Source organism: Scylla paramamosain, chromosome 2, assembly GCF_035594125.1.
Source record: "Scylla paramamosain isolate STU-SP2022 chromosome 2, ASM3559412v1, whole genome shotgun sequence".
In the NCBI taxonomy this organism is placed as follows: Eukaryota; Metazoa; Arthropoda; class Malacostraca; order Decapoda; family Portunidae; genus Scylla; species Scylla paramamosain.
Window position 1 is genome coordinate 13,520,001 of NC_087152.1, and position 18,438 is coordinate 13,538,438.

General features: G+C 36.3%; 1 protein-coding gene across 1 annotated transcript in view; it reads right to left on the minus strand.

The window, feature by feature from the left end:
* Window positions 1-6,856: 6,856 nt before the first annotated feature.
* Window positions 6,857-18,438, minus strand: part of LOC135110522 (amyloid protein-binding protein 2-like) — a 33,194-nt gene continuing 21,612 nt past the window's right edge. Inside the window, exons 7-12 of the mRNA XM_064022930.1 lie at window positions 15,915-16,037; window positions 11,139-11,263; window positions 10,559-10,692; window positions 9,084-9,226; window positions 8,616-8,781; window positions 6,857-8,373 (exon numbers count right to left, since the gene is read on the minus strand). Coding sequence (XP_063879000.1) covers window positions 8,141-8,373; window positions 8,616-8,781; window positions 9,084-9,226; window positions 10,559-10,692; window positions 11,139-11,263; window positions 15,915-16,037 — 924 coding nt within the window. The 3' untranslated portion in view covers window positions 6,857-8,140. The remainder of the gene's footprint in view (window positions 8,374-8,615; window positions 8,782-9,083; window positions 9,227-10,558; window positions 10,693-11,138; window positions 11,264-15,914; window positions 16,038-18,438) is intronic.

Sequence of the window (18,438 nt, forward strand, 5' to 3'; positions counted from 1 at the left end):
TTTAGTTTAAAATGTCTTGAAAAAAAACTAACAAAAGTTGATGTCAAAACTGTTACGGTTGCAAAGAATCTGAGCCGTGACTTGGAAAATGTTATCTTGCATAAAAAAAAAAACACCAATGTGCAGACTAGCCATAGTATTCGGCGTGTCCCAAGTGAAGGAAAATAATCTTAAATTTTGAAACGTTCATTTATACGTGTTGAAGACACCTATACTTGATCGCTTGGCGAGTATAAACCCTCGTGCTACTACGTTGTCTGTCTGTCTATCCCTCTATGTATTTATTTCTGACGTCCCGCTCTCTCCGGAAGTATCCTTCCAGAAGGATGACACGACAGACGAGCCTTCACCTCTTCATATATAAACGCTCCCGCCTTCTCATTCAAGCTCTCTCCCCTTCATCGTATGTATAGTACTACTCCTTTAACCTTTCCCTCTACATTTTTACCTTAGCTACTACACATACGACAACGATCCGTATTCTCGAACGTTTCGGCGTCTTGTCTGATTCCTTTTAACAAGCTCCAGTGTTGGGATTCACATGGCATTTTTATGATTCTAGCGACAGTTCAGTAAGGATTCTGCATCATTGGGGAAAACACCTTTGAAACTACGAATCATCTCAGGTCACTGTCCTCCACATCTTGACGATGCGGAGTCCCTGATAATGAGAAGGAAATTGAAAACCTCCTCGTGGTCGCTTTAAGACCAAGGATATGGAACTCACTAGATCTGATTTGTAATTAGTGGTTATTTATTGATTAATTAATGGCTGATAATTAGAAATCAAACGCTGTCCAGCAGAGTTTTCATCCCCCGGCAGGAATAGCCAGGTTAACGATTAACAAGCCAGGCAGAGCATAGTTTATGTGTGGGTAAAGGTTGCAGTTGTGGCAATGTATTGTTTTCCTGCGACCTCAGGGGACGTCGGAGGTGAAATGATACACACCATTAGCTGTACTATCAAGTTATCGTGAAATTATTTAATATTTCAAAAACACTTGCATATTAACAGAAGATATACAGACAGCCAGACAGACAGATAGACATGTAGACATACAAATGTTTTAATTAATTAATTAATTAATTAATATTTATTTATTCAATTTACTTTTTTTATGTAAATTATACGCTGTGGTTAGTGTGCTCAGATCACGACCAAGAAGTCCAGTGTTCCAATTCCTGTCTGGGTGGAGACATTCTGGATCTGTCTTCTATCATGTTGCAGTCTATGCTCACTATCAGAGAATAGATATAGGAAGCGAGCCGGGGTGTAATCCACCAACCTCGCCGATATACTTTCAGCATGTATGAATGCTGATCTGTATTACTTTCCTACGTAATACATAGATGCATGCATACGCAGAGAGAGAGAGAGAGAGAGAGAGAGAGAGAGAGAGAGAGAGAGAGAGAGAGAGAGAGAGAGAGAGAGAGAGAGAGAGAGAGAAGGGGGGGGGGAAAGAAAGGTGTTTGTCGACCGTGAAGGAATGTTAAGGAATACATTCACTTTTTTTTTTTTTTTTTCTTTTTTCCTTCCGAGGGCTGACTACGTGTATATTCCCTCAACATTTCAGATACAAGCTTTACGCCACGACTTTGTTCAGCAGCACATTTCAATACATTTCAGATGCCACAAACTTCCTCTTCACACAACTCGTGGAGACCTTGAACACCGGTCTGGGTGGCACTCCCCCCCCCCCCTCTGGCAGCCCCCACCGTGAGTGTCACTGAGCAAGATCACTCGCGTCATCTTTCCTCTGTAACTGGAAGATTTATATCCAAAACGAGTCTTCGGAGAACTTTTGGCATTGCTTCAAAATTATTTGAGTTTGAATTCATACTAAAGATTCGTCCCTCCCCTTCAAAAAATAAACAAGTAAATAAAGATAAATAAATAAAACAAAATACTCCTTTTTCCTCTAAGGAGTCTTCGAGATCCTCAAAGATTGCATTTTGTATATCAAAAGTGTTTCGTTAGAAATCATGATGCCCCTTAACCTCCATTTGCAATCTGCGACGCAGAAAAAGAAATGCATGTGTTGGAACGATCTCTGTAACAAGAGTAATGAGCACGTACACACACTGTGGACATTTTTTTTTTTCTTTTTCCAATCACGAACACAACTTACATTGACAGGGGCATGTGGCTGATAGAGAGAAGCTCCCTTATCCCTGTCGTACATGTAATCTTGATAGCGTAGTGCCATTATCTGTGATGCCCGGCCCAACACTTGTTCGACGGCTTCCCCTTACTGCGCACGACACTCCGCTGCACACGAAACCTTCACTGCCCACCCCAGCGTGGTTATACATTTCCATAAACTAATTGATTATATATATATATATATATATATATATATATATATATATATATATATATATATATATATATATATATATATATATATATATATATATATATATATATATATATATATATATATATATATATATATATATATATATATATATATATATATATATATATATATATATATATATATATATATGAACGTGAAATGTCACGTTAGGGTGGATTTTGGTCTCATAAGAATAGGTTTCCTTTCTGCATTCTTAAGGCCGCGTTCGACAAAAATCGCATTACAGAAATTCAAGAAAAGGATTGACTGTATATTATATCTAAGCCCTTGCATGGTTGCTTATAAAGCTTTTTTTTTTATTCTAAGTATAGCAACTGATTACATACTGGATATTTAATTAACATAAGTTCTTAGTGTAGTGATTATACTGAGATTTGATTATCTGCTCCCCATATATAAGAAGAAAATTTTCTCATAGTTAAATATATGCAGATAATCTATTCTATAATTATTCCCTACCAAGTTCCTGTAGATTCTACCATACCATGTATGTTTCTTCACAATAAAAACTTCTTTAAGCAGCTGACAACCAGCATTGCAATGAATGTAGTTTCGAATACTAGACCTAGATTTGGCAGTTTGGCATGAAGTACAAATTTTCAAGCTGCAAATGCAATTAACTTAAAGGCTTACTGTAATTTCTATTAGGTTAATATATATATATATATATATATATATATATATATATATATATATATATATATATATATATATATATATATATATATATATATATATATATATATATATATATATATATATATATATATATATATATAATGAACAGTGGACATTATAAGGGAAATCAATACAGAAGTCACACACACAAAAAAAAAAGAAAAAAAAAGTAATTTCTTGTAATAGATTTCAATGAAAATGCAAAGTGGTACAGAACACCCTGGCTAACACCACACTTTAGTCCCAAACCTACAGACCCATACCAGAATGATGTGCTTATTAATTGTGAGAACTCTTTCATGAATATTTAAACATGTCTGGTGTTTTCATGCACAAACACTGTACAGAAGAGATTAACTTGAAATAACAATGGACAGAGGGATAGTTAGTAGTAGTAGTCACTGTCTGACAGTCTAATCCATGGAGAGGGGTTGAAGTAATGTTTTTGTCAGCATAAAAGTAGCCAGGTAGTGTGGCTCATTTGAGTATGTTCTTATTGGGTGTTAAGTCCACAAATCACAACCATCAATCATCAGTGAGTATCAAAAGGTGGTGTCATAGTGAAGATGGTGTCAATAATCTCTGATGCAACTCTTCTTTATATCAACCATGAAGCACAGGCATTTTATTACTCATAGTAAGCACAGCACATTAGGTGCATGAACCATCCTTGTTTCAGTCAAGATATTATGAGGAAGTGTCACGTAAGAACAGAGATGAGACTATTTATGAATAGATGCAATATGGGTGGTCTGGAATAAGTATAAAACATCTCATACACACGTATGGATTTATTCTTGAAAGTATTTTGCGAGGTGTCATGGATTCATTCATGAGGTGAAGTTACTTCACTATTTTATTTCACAGAGTAATAACTTCAGTAGATTGCAGGTATAACATTCTATGCATTGTCTATTTTTTTTTTTCTTTCTTCCCTTATCTTTTCTTCAGCAGCACTTACAAGTAAGCCAACTGATATGAGTGTGTTCCATGCCAAATGCCCTTGAATACTTCTGACATCCCTATCTGATGAACAGCTTGTGCTTTTGAGTTCCTGGTGCAGTTTGAGCCACGTTTCATGGTTTCTTGAATATTTCTAGGTATGGGGCATTAGAAAAGCCAGTGTTAGGAATTTGGAATCAAAGATCTCCAATATATAAGTAAGTCATTAACTGCTAATTTTTCAATTATCAATGTGAGTAAATGACAGATTCAGTGGTATTATGAATTTTCACAAATCTTTACATATCCAAAAGACTAGAGTGCACACCTTACATTACTTTACAAGGTCTTGGACACACTACAATGCATCATGGTTGCCTTGGCCTCAATCATCTCACAAGAAAACTTACACCCCATCTGTATGATAAGAAAATGCACAATTCCTGACAGTATTATAAGAACTAAATTATCATAAAAACGTAAAAGAAGTCATGCAAACCTTGTATGAACCCTACTATAAAGCATAGCAAAGGTAAGTATTTTTCACTGAAAATATTAAAACTAATTTCACACCAGTATTTACATTGTCACTCTTGCATTCATTGTAAGAAATGTTTCATTAACAACAACAACAACAGCAGCAACAACAACAACAAAAATTACAGCTATCTAATGATTTGCTCCTGAAAATGAATAAGCTAAATAACTAGTAAGTGAAGTGGAGTGCTGATCTTTTGATCACTTCTGACATTCTAGTACCACAACTCAGTCCTACATGTTCTGTTATCAGCAATACTTTGAAATCATGACAAAACACTGTGGGACAAACTTGTTCTTGCCTACCAAGTTAAAAATGGGGGCAAAATATGGCTTCATGTTAGTCAACATTCCACTGTGAATCATTTATAATATTTATTTTTAAAACCTCATGACACTATACACTTTCAAAATTACAACTTTATTTACTATCATGTGTCTAATAACAGAACATGGTGATCCATAGAAGTCTGTTCAGTTGGCATTTTTTGGAGGTAGTCACTCCTAAGCTGTGGCTACCAGGTGCTCAAAAAACTGAGGAAGGCAGGAAAGCCAATCCTGACCAAGAATATCCTAAAGCTGGAAGCAAGACATGCTTCTCCAACCAGTGCTGTAGTCAACTGATTCAATGCTGCAATGACTTCACAGATATTTAGGTAGAAAATAGAGCATCATGATAACAAAATGTGAACTGAATAAAAATAGGGCTTGAACTCAATATATGAAAAAAAAAAATAAATAAATTATATATATATATATATATATATATATATATATATATATATATATATATATATATATATATATATATATATATATATATATATATATATATATATATATATATATATATATATATATATATATATATATATATATATCATAAGAAAATAAAACAAAATAGTATTTGAAAAGGGAAGAATTACAATTATTTTTACAAACTCATACAAAAAGCAACTTTACATCTATTATTTTTTTTTCCAGCTCTAGCATAAAACATGGAACATATTTTCATCAATCACAACTTAATAGTGGTGCCAACAGCAGTGAGCCTCAAGCCTGCAGCAAAACTTGTGGCATTAACAAAGAACAAACTCACTTCAGCTCCTTGTTGTTAGTCTTTGTTTCTCCAGCTCCATAATCTAGGTGCACAGTTACAGCTGTCTGTGTTAGAATCATTATGCTTGACTTGTAAATAATCAACACATTTCATCTGTACTATCTACATATTTTCAGGACAAGAATGTTCTAAGCCACAAAGGTGCATTACAGTAACTAATACAGACCTTAATGATTGACATATCAAGGAAAGAACACATGAGAACAGTCTTATTCTAGACTTTTGAGTTTGTTTCTGGGTGCTTTCACAGGAATGGAAAAATTCAAGCATAAAACACCTGCAGAATTAAATATAACTACTTATTAGATCATATCCCATGAATGATTGTTTAGAATGACAGCTTGCCAAACATTTTTTTTAAATCTTGAGAAGTTATTGATTGACAGTTAATTCATTAAAATTTTGAATTTCATTTTTTGGACAGCAAATATATATATATATATATATATATATATATATATATATATATATATATATATATATATATATATATATATATATATATATATATATATATAGACACACACACACACACACACACACACACACACACACACTCACTCACTCACTCACTCACTCACACACACACACACACACACACACACACACACACACACACACACACACACACACACACACACACACACACACACACACACACACACACACACACACACACACTGACCAGACAGACAATTTAGACCTGTCTCCTTTTAAATTGTGGAACCTCTTCCCCATATGAGGATTAGATACAATTGGCAAGGAGTTGTGATCTTATTGGCTGGAGCAAAAGCCCCAAAAATCTGCCCTTCTGTGAGGTGAGTGATACTCATATTATGTGTTGCTGTGATTCCTTGCTATGAGAGGCCAGAAATGGTATGCACCATGCCATGTAAGGTAGTAAACAAGTGTGGAAGAAAAAATATGTGTGTGTGTGTGTGTGTGTGTGTGTGTGTGTGTGTGTGTGTGTGTGTGTGTGTGTGTGTGTGTGTGTGTGTGTGTTTAAGTGTGTGTGTGTGTGTTTAAGTGTGTGTGTGTGTGTGTGTGTGTGTGTGTGTGTGTGTGTGTGTGTGTGTGTGTGTGTGTGTGTGTGTGTGTGAGAGAGAGAGAGAGAGAGAGAGAGAGAGAGAGAGAGAGAGAGAGAGAGAGAGAGAGAGAGAGAGAGAGAGAGAGAGAGAGAGAGAGAGAGAGAGAGAGAGAGAGAGAGAGAGAGAGAGAGAGAGAGAGAGAGAGAGAGAGAGAGAGAGAGAGAGAGAGAGAGAGAGAGAGAGTGTGTGTGTTGCATTTCTTTTAGCATGTCGAGATATAGGAGCAAAACTTGTTGGTGCGAGGTGTATGTCTAAGGAGAACACCAAAAATGGGATGACTGGACAGTGTAAAGAGAGCAATGATTGTGCATGATAGGGATGAACAGAAAGAAGCTGTGAATGAATGAACAGGGACATTGCCTTGATGGCAGGTTCTTGTGCATATGGTCTGATCATCTGATCATTTCAGCTGCAAGGAAGGAAATGGGTGCATTACACTGAAACAGAGCTTTACCAACTCTGTTGTTGAGCCTTGCTGTACATTTTTTCCTGGATGCATGCCCAACAACTGGGCTGGAAGAATACTGCCTCCTTATTCCTTGCAAGCTGTTAAAAAGGTGACCAAAAGGGAGGGTGCTTGGAGTAAGGATCCTCTTCTCTGTGCTTTCCATTACTAAAATGACACATGGTTAATCTCCCCTTTGAAGGTTTGTAGTAATATACCTGTACATACATACTTACAGACACACACATACCTTTCTTCTATTTTGACTATTTACTATTTATTGTAGTGTGGCACAGACCGTTTCTTCATATCAAATGAAGCATGGCTCCAGATCCACAAACACAAGCAAACTTGCCAAACCCCATAAGGGATTACCACTTCTGGATCACACATAAACAACACACCCGAACTGTTGGCTTTCCAATCTTGCCAGGAAACAAGTTACAACTCCTCAATGTGCATCCCGTACCTATCACATTTTCAATAAACAGGGGTTCAGTGTGAAAGGAGACTAGATCAAATTGTCTCTGTCCAGTCAAGGATTTGAGCCCTGTATCTTGTGGTTGTAAGCCAAGCACACTAACCATTACAGTACATAGATATATTGTCATAAGAATAAAACTTTGTCTCCTAAGAACTTTTCACATTATGAAACACCTTTCTTGGAAATAACACCCCTGTAATGCACAACTTTCATTACATAGTGACTGGCTGATACCTGTGCTTCACTAACCAGCCTCTTTTCTCATAATGCTGCCTCGTGGCCACAACACTGCCTGGTGCAAGCCAAAAATTGTCTGCTTCTTACATCAGAATAACATAACATGAAGCAATATGGCTTTGAGTCATGGCTGGATCTAGACTCACCTCCCCCTGAGTGGTAGGAGCACACTAAGCCCCTATGAAGAGAGTATTATGAATGGGCAAGAAAAGTAAGTCAATGAGAGCCTCACGACATAGACATGAACTGCTGAAGTGTATCAGTGACTCTCAGCGGTTCTGTCAACTCTGTGAATGGTGATGTCTGGGTTTCCTGAGCCTCGTCACGAAGCAGCTTCCAGTACGCTAAAACATTCTGGTACTTGAAGCACTTCTCCATGTTGGCTTGGATGGTGTACACACGCAACAGACCTCGATAGTCATATTCTAACCCAGAATAGCCATCACCAAACAGTTTCTTGCCTGTGAAACAAATAAAAAGAAATTACTATATGCAATAAAATTCAAATATATTACATACATACAGAAATGTACCCTGCATCCTCTAAATCAATATGTCCAACATTTACAAAATATCTATTATGCAAAAGACATTACAATTTACAAGAAAATAAAGGCAACAATTTTTGCTATGACTTCATGCGAACAGATACATAGCATGTTTATAAATAAATATTATAATGAGATGTATAAGCCTGACATACCTATGGAGATGGAACGCAAATACAATTGCTCTGCATTGTCGAATTTCATCATGTCATAGTTGTACAGGGATGCCAAATGGCCCACTGACAGAGCCACTTCATAGTCCTCTGGCCCCAACAACTGCTCCTTTATAGTGATGGCTTTTAAGTGCATCTCTTCAGCAAGCTGTATAAAAATGAATTTAAATCTTATAATTCTTCTTCCAACAAACTTTTCACTTCCTCTAAGTAAGAAAGTTATTCTTTACAAGCTTATGTCTACATAATCAACAGTTTAAATTCACAATTTAGTGAAATTTTTACTGACTTTTAATTACATTCAAATTTCTTTTTATTAACATTATGACTAGTTGACTATCCCAGAGCAGACTGACAGTTTACTCTAGGGAAGCTTCCAATATATAATTTGGAACACCATTAACTGGTCTGTTTGGGAGGAAGGTCTGAATATAATAATTACAACCGTACCTCAAATAGCCTCATGGACTGGTATAGGCGACCCAGATTGCCATAATGCTTGGCTGTCTGTACATTCATTTCTCCAAAAGCTCTCATAGCCATGGCAAGTGCTTCCTTGTGCAATAAGTGAGCTTCCTCCAAAAACTTTTTTTCTGTGGATACACAAATGATAATTTTCATTAAATTACTGGAAAATGAGGAATAATACAAGTCATTAGCATGAACAACTGACCTCAAATGTGTTGATCATAACTCAATAATATTACACTTCTGCACACTACATCCTCCTCAACCTCCCATCTTTCTCTTCTATCACATATCCCAATACCTAGTCCTCTCATTTTCATTATGCATTTGAATTCAATCCTAGATACAGCATTGCTTTTTGTAGTGATTAACATTTATGTCACCTAATCATTGTTCAGTATAAGTTGACCATCACTAATCTGGCAATCACTAATCCAGCACTAAATCTGGCTGGTGTAATTTCAAATTCCCTGAGTTGCCACTACTATTTGACAACACCTTACATGTTATCAAGAGAGAGTTAAAGGTGTATCCTCAAGTTACAGCAAAAAATTTAAAGAACAAACATTTTGGGATGGTTCACCACCATGTTTGTGGCGAGGCACATCCTCACATCTCTCACTACTCCATTTCTTCACCAACATACTCACAGTCTATTCATTGGCATAAGTTATACAGCCTATTTTTCAATTTGTTTCATCATTCTTGTAAAACTCTAGCACTCATACTATGTAATCATGACCTGTACATTTTCCAAGTATTGCACATTACCTCAATAGAACATTTTGTTTAAAACAGACACAGCCATATTGTTAGCTGAACCAAGGAATAGTCACAAGAGATAACTCTTCCTTATGTCAATAAGTCAAACACTGAATCTGTTATTCTACACTTTCAAAAACATATGAGGGACTAATCTAAGTTGCCATGTAGTTATTTTCTCCCAGCCAATTTTTTCAGACCAAGGAGTGAGTTGCCAGCTTATGCAATATGACGCTCATGTCAGCAGGAATTCTAAAATCATTTGGCACTGAAAGTATTTTAATAAGACTACAGTACAGCTATGTCTGCTTCTTATTCATTACATTAGCAATCACAAAAGATGTTAATTACATTTATATATAAATGTATAAAGTTAAGAAATGCACTGGCAACACAATTGTCTTTTCCATTGTCTTATCAATGATGTCTCTAACAAGGAAAAAGGTAACTTTTCTTGCAGTGATACAATAGCTTATAGCTAATAAAAGCCCTAAGTAGAAGTTCGGGCATCAGATTTTGAACTCATCAACTTTATAATCCTAAGATTTAGAAATGGTAATAATTCCACATGATTTCATATTATTACAGGTATCATAAATGTCAAAAATATAAAATATTCTTAAAGAAGGATTCACTTTTCAACCTTTACATTAAAACTATATCCTTCACCACCAGTAAATTATGTTGGTACTCACCCACATCCTTGTTGGGATTGTCAATGGCCATTTCCTCAAGGATGAGAGCCTTTACTCTTTTACTGGAGGAGAGGAGGAGATGGTCCCCAGGTAGTAGTTGCAGCATTAGCTCAATGGCTTTCTCAGCATGATTCCTGGTTAAGAAACATGTACATTCCTTTCTCTCTCTCTCTCTCTCTAATACAAACACATACTCATCAACTTATACATCAGCAGAAATCACTCAAGGAAGGGGAAGGAAAGATAAGCATATTACTCACATTCCTGACCACCTTGGAGAGAAGCTCAACCTTATTCACCTTTTATGTATGGCTTATTTTGTCATTTTCTCTCTACTGAGCTCCTTTTATGACTTACTTATTTCTCACTTCTACCTACTCCAATTGTTAATTCAGGGTCAGTATTAATCTCTTTACAAATCTAATTTTAGAACTAACAATTAACTGACAATTAATTGCAGAACAAACATTGTCCATTAGACAAGAAGAAAGAGGAAAATTTATAAGCTTATTCAAGAACAAAATGATGTGTTGCACACATTTCCTGTGCATAGCTACAAGGTGTTTGTAGTTCTGCCTACCTGGCATGGCTGAACTTCCCGAGGGCATAGTTGTGTACATAAGAGGCATAGGCAAGGTCCTCGTGGGCCACTGCCACATGGAGATTTATGCCACCAAATACATTCTGACGTACTTCTAGAGCAGTCTGAAACAAAATCTGCTCTTAACGGCAACACCACTGTTTCTGCAAGCTTCACATCAGCACCATTACTAACACAAACTCCAACATTAACCAGCATGTGTATCCAACATAACATTATATAATACAAAAAACATGACACTATAACAGGAAGACATAAACATAGCAAGAAATCTGATGGTACATAATAAAGTTACAAAACCATATATATATATATATATATATATATATATATATATATATATATATATATATATATATATATATATATATATATATATATATATATATATATAAACAGTGGAATCTCACTTACCAAATGTCTCTCTTTCCAAACAAATGTTTTCAAACAAAAAATTTTAACTCATAACTGCTTCGGCTGCTGTACCATAATTTGGTTTTCAAACAGTTACTTGATTTGAAATACTGCAATGTGTAGCAAAAGCTGCCATTTATTACTAATTTATAGCTTCTATAAATATTTCTTTTGTTTTATATATTTGGAGGAGAGACACAGAGGGTAAGACAGTAATTCAATCTTTGAAATCAGTTAAATGTGATCCCACTGAAGAAGTTCCTCAATAAAAAAAAAAAAATAATAATAATAAAAAAAAATAGAAAAATTTGGTGCTCAGGAGTAACCCCAAGCCTTCTGTAGTTCTCTCTATAACCCACAATGCCATCACTAATGCACAACTGCATTTTCCCAGTAGCATTTCCCAGCAACAAAATGTCAGAGTGTTATGATCACCTTCATTTTGATGGTGAGTGGGTTGTTCCTCTCTGTGTCACTCTGTAAGGCTTCCCTCACTTGCTTGGTGACAAAGAGAATGCCTGCATGGTCTAAACAATATCTTTTAATGAGTTCTGTGTCACTAAGTTCATTCAATAAATCTTTTCTGGATAAAAAATTTCCAAGCTGGAGATGTTGTCAAGCGACCATCTTAGCAGTGGGAGTGTCAGTCATTACCCGCTAAGACATGGTGAACAGGTGTCTGAGAATGAATGAATCTATTTTACATTGATTCCTATGGGGAAAATAGTTTCAGTTTTTGAACATTTCAGATTTCAAAAGGCATTCAGTTAAAAAACTGAGGTTCCACTGTGTGTGTGTGTGTGTGTGTGTGTGTGTGTGTGTGTGTGTGTGTGTGTGTGTGTGTGTGTGTGTGTGTGTGTGTGTGTGTGTGTGTGTGTGTGTGTGTGTATATATATATATATATATATATATATATATATATATATATATATATATATATATATATATATATATATATATATATAAGGCCACTGACCAAGGAATAAAAAAAGGCTCACTTACTGTCAGTCCCAATACAGATGTCAAATAATAATAATAAAAAGAAGAAGAAGAAAAAAAAAAAGAGAATGTGTCCATCCCTTTTGAAAGAGTCCAAGTCATAGGAAGGAGGCAATACAGAAGCAGGCAGGGAGTTCCAGTTTACCAGCAGAAGGGATGAATGATTGAGAATACTAGATAACTCTTGCATGTAGCGAGGCCACAGGAAGAGGGGAGGCATGCAGTCAGCAAGATCAGAAGAGCAGTTAGCATAAAAATAACGGTAAAAGATAACAAGAACTGCAACATTACAGCAATGAGAAAGAGAATGAAGACAGTTAGTTAGAGGAAAGGAGTTGATAAGACAAAAAAACTTTTGACTCCATCCTAAAATAGCAGTATGAGTGGAACCCCCCCAAAACATGTGAAGCATACTCCATATATGAAAGGATAAGTTCCCCTGTACAAAGTTAACAGCTATGAGAAAGACTGGCAGAGATGAGTTAAAATGCCTAACTTCACAGAAGTTGTTTTAGCTAGATGTGAGCTGTGAAGTTTGAAGTTTTAATTATAAGTAAAGGATAGATCGAGGGTGTTCAATGTAGAAGAGGAACAATTGGGTGTCACTGAAGAAGAGGGGATAGTTATCCAGAAGGTTGTCTAGTTGACAGATGGAGGAATTGAGTTTTTGAGGCACTGAACATTACTAAGTTTGCTCTGCCCAAATCAGAAATTTTTGAGAGAGATCAGAAGTAAGGCATTCTGTGGCTTCTCTGCATGAGCTGTTTACTCCCTGAAAGGTTGGACATCTACAAAAAGATGTGGAAAAATGTAGGGTGGTATCATCACCATATGGTTGGATAAGATGAAGTTTGGTTTAAATCATTAATAAGATTAATAATTAGAATTAAGAGAGTGGGTGACAGGACAGAACCATGAGGAACACCACTGTTAATAAACTTAGGAGAAGAACAGTGACCATCTACCACAGCAGCAATAGAACAGTCAGAAGGGAAATTTGAGATGAAGTTATAGAAAGAAGGGTAGAAACTGTAGGAGGGTAGTCTGGAAATCAAAGTTTTGTGTCAGCCTCTATCAAAAGCTTTTGATATGGCAACAGCAAAAGTTTCACCAAAATCCATAAAAGAGAATGACCAAAACTCAGTAAGTCAAGCCAGGTCACCAGTAGAGCAGCCTCGATGGAAACCATTCTGGTGATCAGATAGAACATTGTGAAGTAATAGATGTTTAAGAATCTTCCTGTTGAGGATAGATTCAAAACTTTAGACAGGCAGGAAATTAAAGCAATAGTTTGAGAAGATTATAACGGTCACCCTTTTCAGGAACAGGCTGAATGTAGGCAAACTTCCAGCAAGAAGGAAAGGTAGATGATGATAGACAGAGTTGGAAGAGCTTGACTCAGCATGGTGCAAGCACAGAGCCACAGGCTTGGAGAACAAAAGGAAGGACCCTATCAGGTCCATAAGCCTTCCATGAGTTAAGGCCAGTGAAGGCATGGAAAACATCACTCTGAAGGATCTTAGTGGGTAGCATGAAGTAGTTGGAGGGTGGAGGAGAGGGAGGAATAAGCCCTGAATCACCCAAGGTGGAGTTTTTAACAAGAGTTTGAGTGAAGAGTTCAGCATTAAAAATAGATGAGATGGTAATGGTACCATCAGGCTGGAATGGTGGAGGGAAAGACAAAATTCTTGGAGATGCTTTTGGCTAGGTGCCAGAAGTCACAAGGAGAGTTAGATCTTGAAAGATTTTGACACTTTCTATTAATGAAGGAGTTTTTGGCTAGTTGGAGAATAAACTTGACATGATTCCAGGCAGAAATATAAACTGCATGAGATTCAGGTGATGGAAAGCTTAAGTACCCTTTGCAGGCCACCTCTCTATCATGTATAGCATGAGAACAGGTGTTAAATCAAGGCTGTGTTAAATCAAGGTTTGGAAGGTTTAGGTTGAAAGAAAGAGTGAGGAAAGAGTGAGTATGCCTCCATACCAAACACTATCACCTCTGTTATGAGCTCAGCACACAGACAGTGTGCAATAATTTTTCCAAGGAGAATCATCATAATACCTCCTCAGATCTCCTCAATTAACAGAGGCAAAATGCCAGAGGCACCTCCACATAGGGGATCCTGAGGAGGGACTGAAGTGATAGGACAAGATACAGATATGAGGGTGTGATTGGAGAAGGCCAAAGGAGAAGCTAGGGTGACAGCATAAGCAGAATTAAGAGGTTAAGAAAAGGTCAAGAATGTTGGGCACATCTCCAAGACAGTCAGGGATACAAGTAGGGTGATGCACCAGCTGCTCTAGGTTGTAGAGGATAGCAAAGCTAGCTCACCAGGATGGTCAGTGAAGGGAGAGGAAAGCCAAAGCTAGTGGTGAACACTGAAGTCTCCAAGAATGGAGATCTCTGTGAAAAGTGAGTCAGGATGTGCACCACTTTGGAATTTAAGTAGTCAAAGAATTTCCTATAGTCAAAAAAGTTAGGTGAGAGGTATACAACACAGATAAATTGAGTTTGAGAGTGACTGCAGTCATAGCCAGATGGTGAAAAGCTCGAAAGATTCGAGAGTGTGGGCACAAGCAGGTAAAGTCACTGTGCACATAGATGCAACATCCAACTTTGGACTAAAAATGTAGATAGAGAAAGTAGGAGGGAACAGAAAAGGGGCTACTGTCAGTTGCCTCAGACACCTGTGTTTCAGTGAAGAAAAGATGAAGTTTAGTAGAGGAGAGGTAGTCTTCTATAAATTGAAAATTAGATCTAAGGCCATGAATGTTGCAGAAGTTAATGAAGAAAAAGTTGAGGGGGTGTCAAGACACTTAGGGTCAATACCAGAAGAGCAGATGGGGACTCTGAGGTGTGAAGGGTGTGTGTGTAATTAGGTGCATGTAGTTTTATGTGGAGGAAGAGAGTTGTCCTTAAAGGGCAGGCAGTGACTGCCCCCTTGTGTTGTGAGACACAAAGGAAAATGTTCAGTGAGGTCAGAGCTGGGTCACTGGAAAGTTCAAAGCACCACCTGATCCAGTGCTTCAGACCTCACTAGGAGTAATTATAATTTTGGCAGGTGTCTACTGCCTCCTCTGCAAAAATTAAATAACCTGGAACAAATGCGTCTTTCCATGTAAATAAATATCCACCTGCTGACCATGCTTGTAATTATAATAGTCAACAATAATATACTTTTCTCCATTGTTTTAAACATTTCTTAAAAATGGAAATAGTATTCATATTCATCCCTTATGCTTTAAAAATTAATGACAATAAATAAATTTAAAAAATAATGAGCAATAATCAATTAATAAAATGTTATTTACTTTAAATAAACTTTACAACAAACTTGCCTGGTACACTTGGACACCCTGGCTGATGGCATCTACACTGAGGAGGTAGAAGCCATAGTCAATGAGGGTATCTGCATACTTTGGGTGCTGGTCTCCAAACACTTCACTGGCAATCACCACAGCCTGCAACCACAAAATTATTAATAACCCTTTCTCTTAAAATATATTATTCATTAATATATTAATATATTAATATATTAATATTATTAATTAATTCATTCTTGACATACATAGAGAAATCAGGGCATAAAAAATGTTGGGTGATTCTTTAAGTGGTAGACATTTACTATATAAGTCAGCTATCATCACAAGGAGAAAATAGAAATATAACTATTCTTCTATTTTCTTATTTAAGCCTAAGATATCAAATGTTATGTTTTCACAATGTTACTTTAATGTGATTTTAAGTATATATATATCCCTTCTGCTGGTAAATTTCAGACTTATCTCTGTTTCTCTTTTTCTCTCTTTCAACAGCTTCATTGGTTTCAGAAGAGGAGATTCAAGATACCTTCAGAATTAGACTAGCTTATCCTTTCGGATGTTCTCTGCTGCACACTTTGGGGAAGCAAAGAAGGCTTTTTTCCCCTATTTTTTGTCCTATGACAATTTCCTTTATAAACCAATGAAGTCTTCACTGTGCTCATATAACATAATAAAATATGTATTTGCTATGCTGTCACAACTATGATAATATAGTATCATTCCCTTATTTAGGAATCATGTAACTGGTGAACTACACTTGGTATTTTACATTTCGTGGGTTGTAAAATATGATGCTCCTTTGCAAAATCAAGCATATGGAAGACGATAAAAACTGCATAACCAGTGAAACCATTAGCTTGCAATGCCTATCTCATCCTCCTTACAAAACACGTCAGTGTTAGGCAAGTTTTGAGCAAAGTGAGAGTAAGCCTTGTCCCAGGTTTGATCTGATAGTTTTGACCAAATATTCCCTGTGGTCATAGCATGAATGTTCTAAGGATGCTAAGTCCATACTTCATCACATCATACAACATTCCATCTGCTCCACTGTATAGCATTCCTATTTCTCTCTCTCTCTCTCTCTCTCTCTCTTGCTCTATTCTTAGGAAGATAATTTATGCTGATCTCATACATGATAATCTTCCTCACCTGTAGCCTATTTTTATATATATTAAAACACTTCAATGATGCTCAGAGGCAAAAATCTTTTAAAAAGAATATAGCAATCTTATTACAAATAATCAAGAAAACATATGATCTTTTAGCAACTGGATATCAGTATTTCAATGTCAATGGCAAACACTTATTTTTTTCTATTAGAAATTTAATACAAAAAAAATTCCATGCCTCAATAAAAGTTACTGACAAGTGCCAATTCAAATTCACACATGCAAAAAGAAAGAAAAAGAGCATGTAAAATAAAGCTACATAAATGAAAGAATGTGTAAGATCTGAAGGGGAATCAACTGAGATGCTTATGGAAGGAAACCCTGCATTGATTAAAGTTAAAGGAAAGCAGACAGACGATGTTAAAATGTAAACACATCTCTTTAGCGAAATGTGTCATGATAAATAGATCATCCAAAAATTCCTAAAATAGATCACATGAATTACAAAATTAAGAAAGGGAAAATAAGAGGTATACCATAAAAAGTACAAAAGGTTCCTAAACACAACTTTTCCATTATGAGAGGCAGACAATATGGTGAGAGGCATGTGCTGTATCACCGACTCCATTGCCAGGGAATCCAGATATCCACTAAGCAAGTCTCCATGTAGACAGCTTTTCCCATGCAAAAATAATTGTTGGTACTAGCATCAATAAACATGCTACAGCCACAGTCTTTGTGGGCATCTCCTTGATCTTGGTGTTTCATTTCTTACTGACCCAATTTGGAACAAGATAAATTTTTTTCAAGTCATCAGCATGCCAGTATGGCTTGAGTTGGTGCTCATGAAATGTGCAGATGCTTATATGCTTTTATTCAGTTTTATACAACCAAAGCTGCATCAGTCCAGTGGTGTCTCATGATTCTATGGAGGTAGGTAAATACCAATTACCAGAAGCAAGCCCAAATTTACCTCAAGAGTTGATTAGTCTTCATGCCACGCTTCCATACAGAAACACAGGAAGTATTAGTGTCCTCCAGGGCCAATTCTTCATCTTTCTGTACAGGTACAGTTAATATCACATTCACATGTTGGGAATGTTCACATCATTAGCAGTTAATATAATAGGCAAGTTCATGGTGAAGCACACCATTCCCATAGTCTGCACTACAAACACATGTGAAACTATTTAAGATCTCTGTATCCTTGCCACAGACAAACTTTAATACTTCATTTAGAAGCTCTCCAGACATTACGACTATTTTTAGTCAAGAAACCCATTAGTTATTTGATGTTGCTTTCTCACTAATCCAAATAACCATTACTACAATTCTAAATTACTCTGCGAAGATTAAGGTGTCATCTTGAAATCAAAGATGATTAGAGTGACCTAACTTGAGATCATATAAACTAATTCACAAATCTAGCT